A 23,021-nucleotide genomic window follows, 5' to 3' on the forward strand; every position below is an offset into this window, starting at 1 on the left:
ATTTAATTTATGAAAGCCGTCCGTAACAAGCCATACGTCGACAGGTTTATTTTAGCTATTGTAATCCGTTTTTTTTTTCATCCTATTTTCGATGAGGTAAATTGTAGCTGTCACGTGGTACCATAAATTTGGTCGGACTGCAAAAACTGCCAGGCTACGGTGAGGCCGACCAAGCCATACGTCAACAGGTTTATTTTAGGTATTATAATCCGTTTGTTTCATTCTATTTTTCGATGAGGTAAATTGTAGCTCTCACGTGGTACCACAAAATTGGTCGGACACAGGAACCTGCCAACACAGGATTTGGCCGACCACTTTTTTTTTACTGTCCTCAAAGGCAGCTATCGTACCATACAAGTTTCATACGATTTTTCGATAAAAAAAATTTTGATGTTTTTTTTATAAATTTGGTCGGACTGCAAAAACTGCCAGGTTAAGGTGAGGCCGACCAAGACATACGTCAACAGGTTTATTTTAGCTATTATAATCCGTTTGTTTCATTCTATTTTTCGATGAGGTAAATTGTAGCTCTCACGTGGTACCACAAAATTGGTCGGACACAGGAACCTGCCAACACAGGATTTGGCCGACCACTTTTTTTTTACTGTCCTCAAAGGCAGCAATCGTACCATACAAGTTTCATACGATTTTGATCGGACTGCAAAAACTGATAGGTTAAGGTGAGGCCGACCAAGACATACGTCAACAGGCTTATTTTAACTATTATAATCCATTTGTTTCATTCTATTTTTCGATGAGGTAAATTGTAGCTCTCACGTGGTACCACAAAATTGGTCGGACACAGGAACCTGCCAACACAGGATTTGGCCAACGACTTTTTGTTTACTGTCCTCAAAGGCAGCTATCGTACCATACAAGTTTCATACGAATTTTCGATAATTTTTTTTTGATGTTTTTTTTATAAATTTGGTCGGACTGCAAAAACTGCCAGGTTAAGGTGAGGCCGACCAAGACATACGTCAACAGGTTTATTTTAGCTATTATGATCCGTTTGTTTCATTCTAGTTTTCGATGAGGTAAATTGTAGCTCTCACGTGACCCAATAAATCTGGTCGGACTGCAAAAACTGCCAGGCTAAAGTGAGGCCGACCACTTTTTTTTTACTGTCCTCAAGGTCAGGTATCCTACCATACAAGTTTCATCCAATTTTTTGATGAGGTTTTTTTTTGATGAATTTTTGTCCAACGTTTTTGCCATTTGTACAAAATCTGCCAGGTTAAGCCTAGGCCGACCAAGTGCGTTGGAAGCTACTAAATGTCAGGTACCTCTACAGGGTAGGTATATTCTATTTTTTGATGAGGTTTGTTTCATGCAGCCGGCCACCGGACTAATAGGTCATTACAAAAGTCTGTAATGTCAATGCTGTCAGTAAAGTAATTTAACGCAAAAATATCATATCAGTTTTCATATAAAACGATTTATTCACTTGAAATATATTTATTTAGGTTCCTATTAATTTTTAAAATAAAAACTATTCATATGTACGAGCAACATATCTAAATGCGTCTTCGCACAGGCTTAGTTAAAATTAAACCGTTGTCTCTCTTCCTTCCTTGCTGTATCCGGCAATGACGACTTTATCAACAATTCTTATCCGGATTATGAAAAGCCCTAATGTGTGTGTGGAAACCGTTGTAGTAAACCAGAAACAGCGATAATTTCAAGGTAAGAAATATATTAATCTTTAAATAAAAATGAGCGTACTAATTACCAAATTCAAATATAATAATTTAATCTTACTATCCCCGTAAACCCGCGGACGTTATATCGCGTCCGAAATTATAATCAAAATTCATCATAGATGTAAAACTTCACATTGTTTGAGCTGGTAAATTTAGACCCTAGGAATTAGCGACGTTAGTAATTAGGAAGTTAGATTATATTGTTTAATTTGTGACTATTTTGTTTTAGAAATTGAATCAATCAAATTGATGGCTTGAGCGTGAGATAATAATATAATCCTGGGCCATCATATGATTTCTTGGAAAAAGTTCAAAGGGCACGTATCTGCCGCATATCCAGACTAGTTTCCCGGTGATCAAGAACGCTGCGCGGAGCTGTGAAGTAGGCTTGAGTCGGTCCTGAACTAAGAACTATTAAGAATGAAATCCCATCAAGGACCGAAAGGAACTAAATCTTTTTGCGCGCTCTTAATCGGTCTTTAGGTCCTTTAGTTCAGTGGGATTCGAGAGCGCTTGACTGAGTGAAACGAAAAATAGACGGAACGAAAGGGTTGTCAATGTCGCTGGCACGAGTGTGAACGAGATGAAAGAACGACGTGACACTCCTAAGCCCGTAAAATATGAAGGAAAATCAAATATATTTCGACATATTTCACATTTTTAAATTATGTTAAGGTGTTTTAATGTTTAATACCGACACATCGTATCGTACAAGTTGAATTGTATTCAGTTACCAAAGATTGGAAAGAAACCAATGAAAAATCGACTCCTATTCATTCCCGGCTCTCAACGAGCGAACTGAACTAAAGGAACTAAAAGACCGAACTAGTTCGTTTGACCGATTGACCGAGAGCGGAGCGCTCTCTGTAGTGACCGAGCAGGCACAAGCCTACTGTGAAGCAGAATATGTCCGATAACCGGATAGATGTAATAACAACTTGTAACCATTTGCCATATCAATGTATGTATTCATATGTATTACTCCTAACATATATACAGTAATGCTAATAGGAATGAAAATATTTATATCTTAATACGTAACTTTTTGTTACCTTTCATATTTGACGAATTTCTAAATATAGTTACCTAATCATTATCTTTTAACGTATTTTTTTATTTATTTGTGATATGCTAATTTAAGAGCCCAACAACGTGCACACTAGCGCCACTGCTAAATAATCGTGATTATTTAAATTTAACGACAGGTGTTTAAAAAAGGGGCCGCTACGGACTGTATTTTGTATTTAAGTACCTTTTGAATACATCAAACTAGTATTTAAGTTGCTGGATTTGTCGATCAGGTCGATCTATGAGCTCAAAACAAAAACGGCCGTTTTAACTTTGGACGGGTAGATTGACGAATCCAGTAACATAAAAACTAGTTTAATGTATTCAGTAGTGGCGCTAGTGTGCATGTTGATGGGCTCTTAAAAACCTGACCCCAACAAAAAAGAAAAAAATACAAAAAGAAATTCCCTCTACGGGATTCCAACCCAGGACCATTCGCTTCCTGAACTGGATTACTGCCAATACCCGCTAGGCTAAACGAGTTGTCAATTCTAATTACAATGGTATCCTACCAGAGCGCTAGTAGTATAAACGAACTTTTGAAAGGGACATTTTTTTGTATGGAGTTATCGTTCTTCTCCTAGTGAGTATTATATTCTTTGGTCTTTAGGCTATAAGTTAAAAGCCATAACACACTACCGCACCATAATAGGGTCGCGGTACGGTGCGGTAGTGTGCTACGGCTATAACATGCAACATGCGACAATATGTCTGTAGATGCTCTTACTGATTTTTTTACAATGGCAACACTAGTTCAAAATGTCCGACAAATCCGTCATGTCCGTCATTTCATTCATTCATTTGTCTACTAGCTAAAAAAAGGTCTAGCAACGGACGATAAGTGTAGGCAAATTAGTGACGAGAAATTTGTGTTACCTCTTTGTTTAAGCACTAATTCCCTTGGATTAGGTGTGATTCCTGGTGTGGCTCGGTATGTATTAAGTGTAAAGACTTTCCTGGTGATATTTCCGCTTGTTTACATTGTCGATTTGATATGTATTATAATTATATTCTGTGATGTGAAGTTCTTTTTTCTGGAGAAAGGAGAGCTTTTGTGCCTTTTTTTGGTGTCTGATAAGTAATTCGGTGCTTTGGTGAAGTTGTTGATAGACCGTGTCCATTTACTGTTAGACTATCGTGTCACAAAATTGGTAAAATGTCAATTATGTCGTTTTTCTTACGTACTTACTTTATTCGTATTACGCTATCCGCCTTTGCGGTTTCTCAGTTTTGCAATAGTCGTTAGAGCGTAGAAAATGTGTTAGGCGCCCTGAAGTAATGATGCGATCGGTAAAAAATTGTTTTTACTTGTTCTCTGATCTAATTAGAAATTGGTATTTCAGATCAGATCCTCTGGGAGATTGACATAATGGACCTCAGATTCTAAGCCTACAAGTAAGTGTTAACAAGGTTTATGTTTATTAAGGAGTAAGATAAGCTAAAAGCTTTTTATTTTACAAATGAATGTAGATTAAAAAACAGTCTGTTAATTAGACATTCACTGAAGCTGAAGATTGTATCTCAGAGCAATAATATGGCCCTAGGTTTAAATAAGTCTATATTGAGGATTTTGTTACCCCTAAGACATCGGTTACACGCTAATTCTGGAGTCAGTTCAGTCCATCATTCTGGTCAGAATGATGGGAGAATTATCGTGTAACACCCGGACTGATGGACTGATGAAAATTAAAATTTTTTTGATAATATTCGTCAGTCCGTTTTGAATGACAGAAAACTGATAGGAGACTGATTGTGTAAACCTCTTTGTGTCATTCTCGCGTCAGTCACCGTCCATGCAACAATGGAATGATGGACGGAACTGACACCAGAATTAGCGTGTAACCGATGTCGTAATTTTATCAGTCTGGACTGATCGTCTAACCGTGTCCATTTTCCATCATTCTGGCATCAGTCAAAACTCGAATGGAATGATGGACGGAACTGACGCCAGAATTAGCGTGTAACCGATGTCTAAGAGGCAATGTTAATGTTATTATTATTAGTACAAAGTACACAAAAAGTACAGCTACTCTTTAGTAGTTGTGTAAAGTTTTATTCTTGCTGGATCTAATTCAGCTTATAGAGGAAATAGTGCTTAATTGTTTTTATTACAGTACATATGGTGCTAATTACCGCCCTAGTGTAAAACATTGTACAATACATGTGCAAAAAGGTAAATTGCATCTTGTGTTGATATAAAACACTTCCTTCAGTCGTGTTTCATTTTATCCAACTGCACAACGGGACTTAATCGCATATTTAAGTTTTAAGATTTACCTCCGGCGTTGTCCCTGTGGTCTCGGAGAAGACTGGCTCAAGTTGACATGAACATCTTCTAGCCGCGCGAGTTTTTCGAACTACCCGGTCTTGTTTTGTCAGTTTGAACGTTTTGCGCAATAGGGATGCTACTCTGTTGACACACAACACTAATGATATTCGATTTATCAACTGTCGAGATTCGTTTCGTCCCGTTGTGCAGTTTGATAATGTTTAATAATTGTGAAAGTTTAAATCAGTGTGTTTCATTTTATCGCCACTTGTTGCGAATTTCCTACTTTTCTCACTTGTATCGTAATGTACTACTTCCACCCTGTCTGTGAACCTAGAGAGGTTCATATACAGGATGGAAAAGCAAGCCCTCTGTAGATGATAGGCACTAGCACGAGGAATGAAAATGCGAAGTTAAACTTAACAATGAACTTTTATTCGGTTTTCGGATACAGATTCGAGTGACAAGGATCGCGTCTAGCAGCGGACTGCCGCCGGAGCATGGCGACGTAGTGCACATTACTTGCATAAAATATGTTATACAATTTTGAACTTCATGTTGAAACTAACTTTCAGTTTGAGACCATGATTCCTTTTAACCAAAACTTATTTGACTTAATAATGTTTATGAATAATTCTCTATTTGCTATTATTTTCTGAACATGCAAACAACACCGAACAAGATGCTGAAAAAAAAAATTCATGCCTTGGTGAAGCACTTTTTCACATGGCAATCTCCCTACTCCCTATTGATGAGGAATTTTAATAAGAAACAATAAATAAATAAATCGGAAATAAATAAATTAATTTTAACCTGTGCTTGTTATTCTTTAAAATCATCATCATCTTCGTCGCGTTATCCCAGCTTTTTGCCACGGCTCATAGGAGCCTGGGGTCCGCTTGGCAACTAATCCCGAGAATTGGCGTAGGCACTAGTTTTTACGAAAGCGACTGCCATCTGACCTTCCAAACCAGAGGGGAAACTAGGCCTTGTTGGAATTAGTCGTTGTTTTTCTTTAACATCTGTTTTTTGAAGTGAAAACTTCTTTAGCGGCGCTGAGTACTTTATGAGGTGGGGAAAAAATGATAAACTCGAGACAGCGTAACGCGTAACGCGCTGACGTCATGTGTAACGGACAATGTTATTCATCAAAGAACTTTAGTCATAACATATCATAATCAGGTCAATTATTTAAAACTGGACTTTTATATTAAGCAATAAAGCTCAATGTTCTAATCTTGTACGGGCTGAAATACGAGGATCTCACAGTTACATTGTAACTTTATATCACTCCAATATAATTCAATAATTCAATAAAGTCTCATCTTGATGAAATCGCTAATAATAGTGAACTCTAGTACTGGTGAATAAAACTCAAAATATCATGACCAAATATATTTAGATGCGAGGTCTGTAAGGTAACTTTACAATTTCTATTCGAATTTTAAACAATTAACGCTACAGATTTAAGCTCACTGGCCAGCAATTTCGGAACTAAAGTTTTTCAATAGAAAGGAGGATGGGTCAATTATATGTGTGTCAAAGGACTGTCTAATTTCAAACATAGATAGAGAGAATCATACTATCTTTGTCTTACACTAGTACTTGCTAGTACTAAGAAGAGGATGGGTATAGTTTTGTTTGTTCCTATTTATTGACAAATTGGTTTGACCAGCAGCTATACATATAGAGTCTGGCTAGCCAAAAATTGTTGACAGATATTTCGTTGTTGTATCACCAATAGGCCTGTTGCAAGTAACAAAGAATCACGGAAATAATGGTTTCAAAGAAACATATATGTTAATATGATTCTAAAAAATGGCCCAATCTCAGTATAAACTGAAGGATTATTAATATATTCAATAAAATAAAAGTGCAAAATTCTCCAATCGGCCGTTATTATTGAAACGCCAATCAGAAGCGTTCCAAACAGTGACGTCATCAATCCATAACATATTTCTTAGAGCAACATAGACAACCTCATTGACCGAAATCCATACGTTCTCACCAAAGAGTTCGAAGGTGCAAAAAAAATGTTATTTCGCCACTAAACATTTATTACGTCCAAAAAATATTATTATACGATGTAAAGGAGATATCTATTTGTTATTATCTAAATAAAATGCTAAATAATACGATATTTCACCAACAAACTTTTATAATTATTTGGCTGAATGGAACTATCATTGCCATGTTGGCTGTCGTAACTAGAAAAAATTAAAAATTAAAAAGTAAAACCTTTTCACTCAAAATTTACATGTATCTAAATAATTCATCTTAAATTGCAACCGTGTGAGAGTTTTTGTGTAAAATGAGTTATTGTGATACATTTTTGTAATGTATTTATCATCCCTAATCGTAATATATGGTGCTGAATTAACAATATCATCCGGATTCAAGGGAAATTCGTAACTGTAAGTATGTAAACAATGTCTACCACCATACCACCAACTAAATGGTGACGTCACAAATGTCGTGCGAGGCGTTTTCGCGCGAGTTTTAAACTGGCTATAATAAAATGCAATTATTTATGTTAAATCTTATGAGTATAGCTGAAATATTGTGTTTTTCGGAACCAATACAAGTGTACCGACAATAATAAAAGGGATTTCAAAATTTGTCATCAGGCCTATTGTCTATGATTTTAAAAAAGCTAAAAGTCAGTTGTCAATTTATGTCATTCATTCAAATTGTTTGCGTTGGGTTTATTTTAAATAATATTCATAATGTCTATACTGAGTGAGGTTCGCACACTATTATTTAAGCTCGTAAATAATTACGACAATGTGCGAAGTCGACGTGTAGCGTTGTATAACGAAAAACTGCAATTTTTACAACTCTTAAACAAATGTAAACAAATTAGAAGGTTAGTGCTCTATAAATATTTTGATTTTGATTAGCATTTAGCATATTTGGCATAGTACTTATGTATTATTTTTGGTGATGGATTAATATGACGGTATTATCGAGCTAGGTCTTATTTACACTACATTTCATTTTTCGCCTTGTTACAATGGTACCTATATGGTGGAAAGTGTTAACATATGTGTTTATCGTTGACTGTACTTTACATAGTGGTTGAAATTATGTGAGCTGACTTTGAGTGCACGTCAACATATATTTAACTTATATCCTTCTTATCTTATATACTTATATTAGGTACCTTACGTGTGCACAGAAAATCAAAAATATTTTCTAGTATCAAAACTGTAATTACAATTTTTTTTTTTTTACATGACCATGGATACAAGTCCTTCAGTCGTATAATTCCTACTACACAAAGTGTGCCCAGCCCAAAATTTTTGGAATTTCCCGCCAGACATTCGGGTAAAATTTCAGTAGCCAGACTCTAGTGCTGCAGATATTTTGGACTAGTCATTGAGTTTTCACTTCTGTTGGCACTCCCGGAGTGCAACCAGTTGTTTTTTTTTGTTACAGCTACAGTTTTGTGTTGTTTTTGTTGCAGCTCCTGTATTATTATGGCATCTGGAAACTCTTCTTTGGAGAGCAATGGCAGTAATGGTAGGTGCTCTTGAACTTTGTTATCAAATAAATGATTTGCTCATGTGCCTAAATAAATTGTATTAGTTTTTGAAGTGAAAACTTCTTAAGCGGCGCTGAGCACTTTTTGAGGTGGGGAAAAAATGATAAACTCGAGACAGCGTAACGCGTAACGCGCTGACGTCATGTGTGACGGACAATGTTATTCACCAAAGAACTTTAGTCATAACGTATCATAATCAGGTCAATTATTTAAAACTGGACTTTTATATTAAGCAATAAAGCTCAATGTTCTAATCTTGTATGGGCTGAAATACGAGGATCTCACAGTTACATAACTTTATATCAGTCCAATATAATTCAATAAAGCTACATCTTGATGAAATTGCTAATAAAAGTGAACTCTAGTACTGGTGAATAAAACTCAAAATATCATGACCAAATATATTTAGATGCGAGGTCTGCAAGGTAACTTTACAATTTCTATTCGAATTTTAACAATTAACGCTACAAATTTAAGCTCACTGGCCAGCAATTTCGGAACTAAAGTTTTTCAATAGAAAGGAGGATGGGTCAACTATACATAGTGCTGCAGACATTTTAGAGGAGTCATTGAGTTTTCACTTCTGTCGGCACTCCCGGAGTGCAACCCGTTGTTTTTTTTTAACAGTTTATTTAGATTAGCAAAAAGGCTTATTATAATATTGTCCTCCAGCATCAACTACACTTATATGGAGTGATATATTGTTAAGTTTTCAGGCTATGTAATTATTAATTTTTTATCATATTATCACTTTTAAAATAAATAATTTATTTAGACATACTGTACTGGTCTATTAACCAAAAAAGGAAGACTAATGAAACCAAGTAAATTATTCATAGTATAATTTTTCTAATTACCATCATCTTTCATTCAGAGTCAATGTCCCACACTTACGTGAGCAACGAGCGCCACAATGCCTCCCAGCTGCCCACCATACCCATCCCCATCGACTATGACAGCAACTACGATAAGAACTACGTGAAACACGGCCACGTCCACGCCCCGTACGAGTACGACGCGCTTAGCAAACAGACCAATGAGAGCTTGAAACAACAGTGCGAGAAAGCGCTACATGAGCTGAATCAGTTGAGAAGACAGCATACAGAGACGTCCAGGAGGTGCGAGCATGTTATGAAGGTAAATGTACTAAATAATAAGAATTATGTGAAACACGGCCACGTCCACGCCCCGTACGAGTGATGCTCTTAGTAAACAGACCAATGAGAGCTTGAAACAGCAGTGCGAGAAGGCGCTACATGAGCTGAATCAGCTTAGGAGGCAGCATACAGAGACGTCCAGGAGGTGCGAGCATGTTATGAAGGTAAATGTACTAAATAATAAGAACTATGTGAAACACGTCCACGCCCCGTACGAGTACGACGCGCTTAGCAAACAGACCAATGAGAGTTTGTAGTAGCAGTGCGAGAAGGCGCTACATGAGCTGAATCAGTTGAGAAGGCAGCATACAGAGACGTCCAGGAGGTCCGAGCATGTTATGAAGGTAAATGTACTAAATAATAAGAACTATGTGAAACACGGCCACGTCCACGCCCCGTACGAGTGATGCTCTTAGTAAACAGACCAATGAGAGCTTGAAACAGCAATGCGAGAAAGCACTACATGAATTGAATCAGCTTAGGAGGCAGCATACAGAGACGTCCAGGCGCTGCGAGCATGTTATAAAGGTAAATATACTAAATAATAAGAACTACGTGAAACACGGCCACGTCCACGCCCCGTACGAGTACGACGCGCTTAGCAAACAGACCAATGAGAGCTTGAAACAGCAGTGCGAGAAGGCGCTACATGAACTGAATCAGCTTAGGAGGCAGCATACAGAGACATCCAGGCGCTGCGAGCATGTTATGAAGGTAAATATACTATATAATAAGAACTACGTGAAACACGGCCACGTCCACGCCCCGTACGAGTACGACGCGCTTAGCAAACAGACCAATGAGAGCTTGAAACAACAGTGCGAGAAAGCGCTACATGAGCTGAATCAGCTTAGGAGGCAGCATACAGAGACATCCAGGCGCTGCGAGCATGTTATGAAGGTAAATATACTGAATAATAAGAACTATGTGAAACACGGCCACGTCCACGCCCCGTACGAGTACGACGCGCTTAGCAAACAGACCAATGAGAGCTTGAAACAGCAGTGCGAGAAAGCGCTTCATGAGCTGAATCAGTTGAGAAGGCAGCATACAGAGACGTCCAGGAGGTGCGAGCATGTTATGAAGGTAAATATACTAAATAATAAGAACTATGTGAAACACGTCCACGCCCCGTACGAGTACGACGCGCTTAGCAAACAGACCAATGAGAGCTTGAAACAACAGTGCGAGAAAGCGCTACATGAGCTGAATCAGTTGAGAAGGCAGCATACAGAGACGTCCAGGAGGTGCGAGCATGTTATGAAGGTAAATATACTGAATAATAAGAACTATGTGAAACACAGCCACGTCCACGCCCCGTACGAGTACGACGCGCTTAGCAAACAGACCAATGAGAGTTTGAAACAGCAGTGCGAGAAAGCGCTACATGAGCTGAATCAGTTGAGAAGGCAGCATACAGAGACGTCCAGGAGGTGCGAGCATGTTATGAAGGTATGTAAAGTACAAACACAACTACAAACAGACCAATAGGAATTTGAAACAGCAGTGCGAGAAGGCGCTAGATGAGTTGAACCAGCTTAGGAGGCAGCATACAGAGACGTCCAGGAGGTGCGAGCAAGGGAGCATGTTATGAAGGTAAATACAAAGTTAGTACATTTTTTAAACCCTATTGCAATGAGAGGTTTAGAAATGATCAGTCAAGTGAAATAGCATCTATGTGTACATACAGCAACACTTAACTGTTCATCGGTGGACCTTATGCCTTTTGTAATAAGGTTTACGAACTGTCAGTTAACAGTGTGGGCGATGATACCTACAAGTATAATTACATCTCACGTTCTTTGTAAACTCTTTATAATAAGTTGTCTGTTTTCTTTGGGTACCGGATCAAAAACAATAATTATTACCCGAATGCAGTGGGGAGACACTCCCGACTTCGGGCAAACTCGGCTCAGTTCGGCTCAGCATTGCTCCGAGCAATTATTAGGGTTGGCACCACTTGACGTCCTTTTGCGACACAATCACAGATAAGATAATGACTTGAATTTCGACAACCCTAAATAGTCGAAAGGAATAGTGCCATAAGTTAGAAAGGGATATCATGATCCGACCCTGAATCGCTGTCAAACTTCGGTCTTGTAGGAAGTGTCCTTTCTGTACGGTAGTACTATTACTTATACTGTGCCGAATGTGAAATATATTTTTGTTGTAGGAATTGGAATACTTCCGCGGACAGCACAGGGCAGCCATGAACCAGCTAGAAGTATCCGCACAGGAGGCCTCCAGTCTCCGGGGGAAGTATGGGGACCTGTTGAATGACAATCAAAGGTATGTCCTCATCTTAGCACTTTCCTGGGTGCATTCTAGCCCAGAACTCACTTTTATTAACCGCGACTTGTATCTGACCTCCCAACTCGGAGGGGAAATATGCCCTTATTTGGATGACTATTCACTCATGCACTGTTAGTGCTTGAAAATGGAGACCTAGGTTCTCCGAAACATGTCGCGCGAGTGACTAAAAATACTTGAATGAAACCGTAAAATTAGCTTAAAATAAGTATGGCTTTATTTTTATAAATTTTATTTTCTACCTTAAATAATCATAAAGTCAATAAGTATGACAATTTTTCACTCTCACGACTCACGCCTGACCTTTCTTATAGGTTTAACTGTATTCTTAATTTTAGCCCAGTAGTTTCGGAGATATGGGGGTGGGAATGGTAGAACAAAACCCCTAACTTATATACCCCTATGTTTTAATATTGTTAAAGGTTGGAGCGCGAAGTCCAACATCTACAACAAAGTGGAACTGCAGAAGGCAGTTCTGATGCCCTGGTACACACTCTCAGAAAATACGAGGCACTTAAGGAGGAGTTCGAGTGCTACCAGAAGAGGTATGTAACCACTTGCAAGACAAGCCTTATTGAGCTTACTGTGGAACTTAGTCAATTTGTGTAATAATGTCCTATAATATTATCTGGGTCGCACGGGCATGATATCGAACACGTGATTTTTTTTAGCCTATAGGAGTGTTCCACTGCTGGGCAAAGGCCTCCCCTCTTTCCCGCCATTTGATCCTATCCGATGCACGTGATATTGTACAATTTTTTTTGACGTTTCTCATAAAACCATGTCTCATAAAATCATTATAACCCAATCGTTAGAATGTGTCGTCAGTACAATGATTTAGTTTCACAATATAGAGACATCGATATTTTCAACTCACGGCTAGCAGTTTTCAAGAGGCAAGTCGTTAGAGTTCTTTGCCACCATACTACACAACAACAATAGTAAGCAATTTAACATGTTACAATCATTTATGTAATTTTATAATTTAGTATGTTTTTAAGATATTTTGTGTTATTTTTTTTATAATTTTAGGATAGTTTTTGCTCGTTGTTGCTTATTGTTCTTGCTGTGCTCACTTATTTTGGATGGCATTTGTATATAAAGCCTACCACTTCTATTGTAATCATGTATTGAATGTCGTCTGTATAGTGTGCCTTATGAATAAAATAAAAAATAAAAAAAATAAAAGTTTTTGACGTTTCGAATTGCAAGCACCTGCATTATATACTTGGTTCTACCTGTGTGGTTATACTCCATTAGAATTTATTGGGTGCGAGACTTGCAGATTTGTACGTGTTACGGTTTACATGAACTTAAAAGTGAAGATTTTCACGTGTTAGAATGGTACCTACCTACCTAATAACCTAATGGTTCTACCTGTCGAATTTCTTTGTCCAATGTCATTGCGTCTCACTCTCTCATTAAGCAAAATGTGAGAAAATATACACATTGGATAAAAAAAATCGACTGGTGGAATGGTGGAATACCAACCTTACGTTTACATGAACTTAAAAGTGACGACTAGAAATCTGCTTATTTATTTATCGCTGACTATTTATTCAACTAGTAATTACTATTTCGTCAGATGACAACCAAAACTCACTAATTACTCAAAAAATATTAAACAAAAATCAACCTTATTTTAATACTAATATGGTTCACTATGGCTATGAACTTGTGGTAATTAGTGAGTTTTGGTTGTCATATGACGATTTATCATTCCGAAGTGATAGTTATTCGCTTTTACATATTATTTGCTTACAGATATGACGACCTACTAGAAAATCACAACGTGACCTTGGAAAAGCTTCGTCTCATTCAAGAAGAAAACAGCCGTCTAAAGACGCAGTGCCACGAACTCACGCAAGAGAGGAACGCTGTCGTAAGTATTTCACTGGTCACAGGAATTTGAATCTTCTGTACAGAACTTATGTTGCATAGTTGAATGACAGCTCTAATGGTCGCGAGCTAGTGATACGTCGCTGCCACTTTAATATGAACCGTAATTTCTGTATAGAAGGTTCAAATTCCTTTAACACTAGTAAGACGTGCCCCACCTCGTGTTGGAGAACAGCCGCCTGAAAAAACACGATCTCACGGAGGAGAGGAACGCACTGGTTAGTACATAGACCATTTCCAAATGACTTTGAACCTTCTGCACAAAAGTTAAGTTCCATAATTCAATGACAGCTCCAACGGTACCGAGTAGACTCGGGCTCACGCTGCGGAATATATAATCTAGGACAGAATATGTCAACTTGACAGTAGAAAAAGGCGTGCAATTCGATATTTGTATGAAATTTCGATCCTTCGCGCTACATTTTCAAACGAGCCGCTTATTTTGAAAACATACAATTTTGTTAAAGACTTACCCCCTTATTCATGTAACTTTACGGGCCTGATTTAGTTAAATTATGTTTTATCCCTTTCTTACAAATACATAAGTCAAAATGACAGCGCGTTTATGAATAAGGGTGTTAATGTGTGTTTTTTTTACAGATTCGTGAACGAAACACTCTCAAGCAACAAGTAGCAAATGTAGTTCGACAATGGGAGGGCGGCGCTCGGGAGCGTGCCGATATGAAGAGGCTGACAGACGAGCGGAATGCTGCTATGGCCGAGTACACGCTTATAATGAGCGAGAGGTAATAATATTGTATGCATTCCACAGTGCCTTAGTGTCTCACTGTAATACTGTGTAATATGTTTGAATAAAAAAAAAAAAAAAAATTCAGAATAATCATAGTGAACATCTAAGAGAGACTGTTTAGTAACACAAAGTTGACACTCCAATTAAGATTAGATATGGGTTTTCTCAAAAATGTCTGGAAATACGAACTAAAAACTAATAATAACTTAGAACGCGTGTTTCCGTTGAAGACGCTCCTCCGGAACGGAAACATGTCGAACAATTTTCTACTTACATTACGTGAGTGACCCGTCTTAATATATTTAATTTAATATGTATGTGTCTCACGGAAGCATCGCTATTAATTTTATAATTAAAATAACTTAGAAGCTTAAATGTACACGTGACGTGCAATTCGACCTTTAGTAAGGCCTGTTTAGGTCGCGACCTTACTAAAGATCCAAAACTTGATGTTTCAGATAAGAAAGCTAGCGTCGTCAATATTTCCGTGCATTTTTTTCGTGATGACATTGCCACGATATTTCATTCGTGCTGGGCTTCTTTATTATAATAATCATTACAAGCATCGTACAATTAAGCAGCATATTTTAAATATAAATAATTTGTCAAGCACTAACTCACTTTAAAATGCCTATTTTAACGAGTATGTTTGTTACAGAGATACTGTCCACAAAGAGATGGAGAAACTCACTGATGACCTTCAAGCAGCGATGAAAAGGGTGGCTGCTTTAGAAGCCGCGTTACAGCTCTCTAGAGAAGAGCAACGCGCACAAGCTCTACAGGTAATATACCTACTCGAGACTCGACTCGTAAGACTCGAGTGCAAAGTCAGATATAGACCCTTCGAGTCCCAACCAACGACAAACACCTCTATCTGACTTAGTACATAGCGTGTTACAGATGCAACGCATAATTATTCTCCATCGTATTTTCTCGGAAACGTTCGTATTTGTCATGCTACTTCCGTCGACCTCAGTACTTTTTGTACCGAGACTGACTGAAATAGCAAGACTCGTTCGTACGTTTCCGTGAAAAAACGATGGAAAATAATTATGCACTACAATATGTACGGTTATTCCTATTTTCCAACCTGTCTTGGTTAGAGGGCAAAGTAATTACTGCGCAAAGACGCTCTCAGAAATTACTGTTTTTAAAACCCCAAGCCCTATTTATGAGCCTATTCCTTACATTCACTTTTAGTCCTATTCGTAAAATCCCTTTTTAGTAAAACAGTAATTTTTTTCAATACCTTTTCGCAGAATACCTATTTCGTAGAAATTTTAGATGACGAAAATTAAAGTTCAGTTAACCTATCATATTTCCTACACTATTGAATAGTCTCGCGCGAGGCAAACGCAGATGCGGCCACAATGCCTCGAGCAGGGCCCATCTACACAAGGTCAAGCTGCTTTGCGCGGCAAATTTCTGGCGTGGGGGCCCGTTCTGTGTTGACCTGGTTATTCAGATTTCACTGGTAGTTTTTTTTTCTACGGCGGGCCTTATGAGGATAATATAACATAAGTTTTTAATTGTTTACAGGCGGAGAGCCTTCGTCGCGAGATCGAATCCGCGCTCGTGGACCGCGACCGCGCCATCAAGGAGTGCACAGACCTGAAGACTCCACAGAACACTTCCACACTAGGAAAATCCCGGTAATTTTACTTACAACGAGCTGATCAACGTTAAACATGGCGGCGGCAGTGGCTATCCCATAGAGAACTGTCAAACTGTCCATACACAAGTTTAAAGTAATTACACGTTCACGTGCACGTTCGAGGGTCTGCTACCTTGTGAATTAATGGACATAAATTTTCAGTGTTAGTGTCAGCGTGATGAAATAGGTCCCAGACAAAAAAATATGCAAAATTATAACGTAACTCAATTATTGTTGGCAGACAAGACAACTCAGCGTATCACCACTTGGGGCTCGCAAGCGGTGTTGGTACCGACGGGTTCCTCAACGGACAACATTCCAATGATCCCTCGTTGGATAAGTTACAAGGTAACATACTTTAAGTTTAATAACAAATCACATCCTGTGTTATGATTTTATCAATCAATGTACCTGAGTAGCCTATGTATTTTTGTGTCGTGTGTCGCACCGCATCTATCTACCTTCATGAATGAGGTGTCTGTCAACTCTGTCATACTGGAGCATGAAGAAAACTTGTGTGGAATTTTCGTGTTGTGATACTTTACCTAACTTAATAGGGGGTATTACTGCAATGTTCTGCCGTCAGAGTGCAGCACTGGGCTAGCTAGTAAACCATAGAGTAACTTATACATACTGTGCATTAAACTGTTTTTTGACAACTTTTCACAGAAACGCGAAAATCGAAAATGCCTCTTTATCGCTCGAATATGCAAGAGTGATAGAGAGGTTAGATAACGAAATTTCGGTTTTCTTGATCGCGGTAGACCCCCAGATTGTGATGGTTAGTGGTAGTGGCGCCCCCTACGCAGAGTTTTGCGTAATATTCCCTATTGAATTTTTGCAGGTCTAGTGGGTATGTCCGGCGATGGCGCCGATAAAGAGCGCGTGGAGAACCTTGAACAAGCCAATCAGGAGCTGCAGCGACTAAGGAAGCAGCTCGACCGAGCTGTGGCTGATCTCAATGACGCACAACGAGAGGCCGAGGTATGTCTATGAAGTGCTATAATTGTTGCATGTTTGGACTACTTATCCAGGAAGTTACCAAGGGGATAATCTTGAACAAGCTATCCAGGAGTTGTAGCGGCTACGGAAACAGCTGGATCGCGCCGTGGTTGACCTGAACGACACACAACGCGAGGGGCCGAGGTATGCCTATCAAATGTTATAATTATTGTAGATTTGGACCAGTTATTGGTAGTGGCCGTGAAAATAGAATAGAATAGATTTATTCGTAAGCACAAACAATCGGAACAGTACATAGTATAAAAGAAAACACAAAATAAGATTAAAGTGCCACGAAATGTTACAAGGATTAGACAAACTCGAACAATACCGGGAGTAATAGCCAGGTACAACGGTAGACCAAGGTATGCCGATGAAGTGCTATAAGTGTTGCATGTTTGGACAAGGAGACAACCTTGAATATGCCAACGAGGAGCTGCAGCGACTACGAAAGCAACTCGATCGCGCCGTCGCCGATCTGAACGACGCACAACGAGAGGCCGAGGTATGCCTAGCAAATGTTATAATTGTTGCAGATTGGGACCAGTTATTGTGAAAATGTTACAATGAGTAGACAACCTCGAACAAGACCGGGAGTAATAGCCAGGTACAACGGTAGACCAAGGTATGTCGATGAAGTGCTATAGTGTTGCATGTTTGGACAAGGAGACAACCTCGAACAAGCCAAATCAGGAGCTGCAGCGGCTACGGAAACAGCTGGACCGCGCCGTGGCTGACCTGAACGACGCACAACGAGATGCCGAGGTATGCCTATGAAATGTTATAATTGTGGCAGATTTGGACCAGTTATTGGTACTGGTTGTGAAAGTGTTACAATGAGTAGACAACCTGAAACAAGACCGGGAGTAATAGCCATGTACAACGGTAGACCAAGATATTTCCATGAAGTGCTCTAAGTGTTGCATGTTTGGACAAGGAGACAATCTCGAACAAGCCAACTAGGAGCTGCAGCGGATAAGGAAACAGCTCAACCGCGCTGTTGTCGACCTGAACAACGCACAACGAGAGGCCGAAGTATGTCTATGTTAGTGTTGCAGTTTTGGAGAAGGTGCGGACAACTTTGAACAAGGCAATAGCGGCTACAGAAGCAAATACTCCCTACAATTTCAGAGATAATGTTTTGTAGACTTTTTTGTCATGCTTAGGCCCACTTGCACCATTCCACTAACCCGGGGTTATCCGGTTAAACCTGGAGTTGCCATGGTTACCAGTACAATTTGACACTAGGTTAACGGTTTAATTACTTAACCCCGGGTTAGTGGGATGGCGCAAGTGGGCCTTATTGATAGACATCGAAATAAACTTTGTGAAACTTATCCTGGCTTGCTATTTGGATCCAACATATATTGTATAGAAATAGTATTGTGTTAAAATGGAAACAATTCATTTTGTAAAAAAAATATTCTTTTATTTAGGTATCGAAACGGCGTCGAGACTGGGCGTTCTCCGAACGAGACAAACTGCTGCAAGAGCGAGAGAGCGTCAAAGCGCTCTGCAACCGATTACGAAAGGTGAGTGCATGGTTTCAACTGAGTTAGAAACTGAGGGCTGTCTTTTCAAAAGGGTTTATTTTTGTATGGATTTCATAGAGATATTAAGCCCTTTCGAAAATAAACTCTTAAACTGTCAATGACTGAATATGTTCCTTTAAATAGTCAAATCATTGTGTCATACTTTCCGTGATCCGCAATTGTAACACTTGGGCCCTCCTAAGAGCTGAGTACAGTCAGCAGCAGATAGCTAAGCGGGTGAGGTGTTCAAATTCCTTCACCTTCAAACGCTCTTATTCTCTAAACAATAAAGATGTTTTCCGCCCGCTTAGCAACTTCTGCTGCTGAGTATACCGCAAATTTGCCTGCTGTGTGTCCACGTTGAACCGCGATGCACTAAGCTGGAGAGCTTATACTTTCCATTCTTCTCCATATCCACATTTCAAAGGCGCTCAATCTGTCTCTATCACCCTGGGTTAATGTCTAATTGTCCACGTCTCGCTTCCGTATAACGCTATACTCCAAACGTAGGTCTTGCCTGATTAATCAGTTTTTGATGTTTTGGGATATATTCCATTTGAATAGGTGTGTTTTGATGATGGTAATAGGTGGGTATTTTAACCTAGAATAAAAATTAGAGATGCACCGGATATTCGGTTACTATCCGGTATCCGGCCTATCCGTCCATTATTTTACCATCCGGCCGGATACCGGATAGTGACCTACAATCCGGCCGGATACCGGATAGTAACATTGCTTGATTTTGGAGTAAATAAATTGGATTTAAGAAACAGACACGGTCGTAATCGTACTTGTTTATTATTTTTAAACAATTTATTATTAACATTCTACTGACTTGCACGCGCACTAATTTCGAACCTAGAAATGTGTCCGCGCGAACGTTTACTAGGAAACAGGTCAAACCTGCAGAATGCGCACCTGAAAACCCGAAATGTAGGTATAGTTCCGCTGGCCGAATATTCGGCGGCCGGATACCGGATATTCGGCCGATGGTCAGGCCGAATATCCGGTATCTAACTAACTAACTATCCGTTGCATCTCTAATAAAAATGATATCGTGTGTAGGAGAGGGACGCCATGGTGGGCGAGCTGGCAGACGCGCGGCGCCACGGCGGGGCGACCGAGCGCGCGCGGCGTGAGCATCGCGAGACGGCCGTCGATCATGTGCAGGTAAAGTTCTTCATTTCTGCTATTTACCTCAAAAATACCGAACTCATCGAATCAAAATACCAATGATTTTTCCATGTCTATTCTTAATAGTTTTCAGAATCGCTCTCTTCATTCTAAACGACACATTTTCATTCGATATCCTTTCAATGCTCATTGTCCCCATCGGTCCCCAATCCGCATTGGCTAGCGTGGGGACTATAACCCGAGCCCTCTCGCGCATGAGAGGAGGCCTGTGCCCAGCAGTGGGACGTATATAGGCTGAATGTTCTGTTCAGCCATTAAAAAAAATCCAAAAATTGAAATGACAAAAAAAAAGATTAACGAACCTGCTCAGCAAAATTCACGAGAATCAGTTGAAAAATGCACCTATAGACGAGCATCTGGACATACGAAATTATTTTTGCCCAAACTGAAACGGAGACGTTAGCTTTCGCTCGGTCAATCAATGATTGTATAAAACGTAAACCCTGAGAAATGTGCCGCAGAGTTTGACAACCAAAAAAGATGACTCTCCGGCGTCATAATTTTCTTTTGCGGTATGGTACCTAAATTATCAAACGTCAACTTTTAACAACCAGAACCAGAGACCTTTATTAATTTTCAAATTCGAAGCACAAACTTCACACAATTAATACTATCAATTAATCTATGCTATTATTTTTCCTTAGGACATAGAGTGGGAAGTGATCGACGTAGAACTGAGCGGACCCAACGCAGATGGCGAGCTCGGTGTGGAACTAGCTGGCGGTAGAGATGAGCCTTACTTCCCCAACGACCCTAGCGTCTACGTCACTTCGGTGGCCAAGGGTTCAGTGGCTGAAGGAAAGATCAAGTGAGTAGTATCCACAGGACATAGAGTGGAAAGTTATCGACGTAGAACTGAGCGGTACCAACGCGGACGGCGAGCTCGGCGTGGAACTGGCCGGCGGTAGAGATGAGCCTTACTTCCCCAACGACCCTAGCGTCTACGTCACTTCGGTGGCCAAGGGTTCAGTGGCTGAAGGAAAGATCAACTGAGTAGTATCCACAGGACATAGAGTGGAAAGTTATCGACGTAGAACTGAGCGGTACCAACGCGGACGGCGAGCTCGGCGTTGAACTGGCCGGCGGTAGAGACAAGCCTTACTTCCCCAACGACCCTAGCGTCTACGTCACTTCTGTGGCCGAGGGTTCAGTGGCTGAAGGTAAGATCAAGTGAGTAGTATCCACAGGACATAGAGTGGAAAGTTATCGACGTAGAACTGTGCGGTACCAACGCGGACGGCGAGCTCGGCGTGGAACTGGCCGGCGGTAGAGATGAGCCTTACTTCCCCAACGACCCTAGCGTCTACGTCACTTCGGTGGCCAAGGGTTCAGTGGCTGAAGGTAAGATCAAGTGAGTAGTATCCACAGGACATAGAGTGGAAAGTTATCGACGTAGAACTGAGCGGTACCAACGCAGATGGCGAGCTCGGCATGGAACTGGCTGGCGGTAGAGATGAGCCTTACTTCCCCAACGACCCTAGCGTCTACGTCACTTCTGTGGCCAAGGGTTCAGTGGCTGAAGGAAAGATCAACTAAGTATTAGTATACGGGCACAAATAAACCTTTTCTCCAATATGCTCGGAAATGTTCACCTTATTGTAGCAAAAATAGTACGGGAAGGTCTTCGTTATTGTCAAACTCTAATTAAAAAAAAAATCACACTATCGCTGTCCTGTTCTAGCGGACGGGAAGTAAAAAAACACTACAGTAATAACTTATTACTGTAAAAAACACTACAGTAATAACTTATTACTGTAAAAAACACTACAGTAATAACTTATTACTGTAAAAAACACTACAGTAATAACTTATTACTGTAGTGTTTTTTACTTTTTTTTTAATAAAAAACGCAAACAGCCAATTATTATAACCGCGAGCCGCATCTACACGACCCGATCAGCTATCATTTCAAGCTATATGATAGAGTGAGATAGTAAGATAAACGACCTTACTTGTCTCGTTCTTACAAGACCGTTGTGCTCGTGTATGATCGTGCCAATACTGCTTAATAAAACCAAAGATTATTTTTATATTTTTTTAAGGATCTCATCCGTGTTCATAAAGCTTATATAGTTAGGACTTTCTCATTTCAATCATATACAGAGAGAATCATACTAGCTTTGTCTTACACTAGTACTAGCACCCAAAAGAAAAGGATGGGTATAGTTTTGCTGGTTCTTACTGACTGACACATTGGTTTGACCAACTATATTGAATGAACGAATATTGAATGGTACTGAACGGCAGAATAAGTTTGTGCCTTTAACTTTTAAAAATTAATTAAAGAGGGAAATTGTTTTTGACATTTTTGATGTGAAGGTTCGATTCGAGTGATGCTTGATGCTTAAATAATTATTATTTTACCTTATTTCCTCGCAATTCGCATGTTTGTAGAAAAGCACTATATATGCCTCGGCAGGAATAGCAATTCGTGGATTCGTCTTCTTTGTCGGATCGAAACTCATCCACGAATTGCCCTTTCCCGGCCTCTGCAATAATACAAATACAAATACAAAATTTCTTTATTAACAAGTAGAACAAGCAAGATTGACAAAAGTAGGCAATTATACATGTATAATACACACGTTACATTACAGTTAGATTAGCAGTAGCCCTCACACTAGGTCGAGCCTGTGTCGTGAGGACTGTGGTGAGACAGTAGTAGCAAAAAGAATTAACAACTAGGTGGTGCTATAATACGAGTACATGAGATGGTATAATTTTACTATACAAGTTAATTAAGATTGTATACTACTTTAACTAAACTAATTAAGCTAACTTACATGCAAATAATGACTAATTAATAACTATATGAAATTAGTGGATTATGCACTTTACTCTGTGCGCACATGTGTGTGTGAGTGTGAGTGTGTGTGAGTGTGTGTGTGTGTGTGTGTGTGTGTGTGTGTGTTTGTGTGTTTGTGTGTGTAAGAGTGTG

The 23,021-nt window shown here is 39.5% G+C and overlaps 1 protein-coding gene across 1 annotated transcript in view; it reads left to right on the forward strand.

The window, feature by feature from the left end:
• Window positions 1-3,548: 3,548 nt before the first annotated feature.
• Window positions 3,549-23,021, forward strand: part of LOC134797786 (disks large homolog 5) — a 49,723-nt gene continuing 30,250 nt past the window's right edge. Inside the window, exons 1-15 of the mRNA XM_063770154.1 lie at window positions 3,549-3,702; window positions 4,115-4,166; window positions 8,507-8,562; window positions 9,459-9,721; window positions 11,915-12,030; window positions 12,474-12,596; window positions 13,816-13,933; window positions 14,551-14,696; window positions 15,360-15,483; window positions 16,241-16,353; window positions 16,597-16,703; window positions 17,200-17,339; window positions 18,794-18,889; window positions 19,955-20,059; window positions 20,728-20,891. Coding sequence (XP_063626224.1) covers window positions 8,520-8,562; window positions 9,459-9,721; window positions 11,915-12,030; window positions 12,474-12,596; window positions 13,816-13,933; window positions 14,551-14,696; window positions 15,360-15,483; window positions 16,241-16,353; window positions 16,597-16,703; window positions 17,200-17,339; window positions 18,794-18,889; window positions 19,955-20,059; window positions 20,728-20,891 — 1,658 coding nt within the window. The 5' untranslated portion in view covers window positions 3,549-3,702; window positions 4,115-4,166; window positions 8,507-8,519. The remainder of the gene's footprint in view (window positions 3,703-4,114; window positions 4,167-8,506; window positions 8,563-9,458; window positions 9,722-11,914; window positions 12,031-12,473; window positions 12,597-13,815; window positions 13,934-14,550; window positions 14,697-15,359; window positions 15,484-16,240; window positions 16,354-16,596; window positions 16,704-17,199; window positions 17,340-18,793; window positions 18,890-19,954; window positions 20,060-20,727; window positions 20,892-23,021) is intronic.

Source organism: Cydia splendana, chromosome 15 (assembly GCF_910591565.1).
Source record: "Cydia splendana chromosome 15, ilCydSple1.2, whole genome shotgun sequence".
NCBI lineage: Eukaryota > Metazoa > Arthropoda > Insecta > Lepidoptera > Tortricidae > Cydia > Cydia splendana.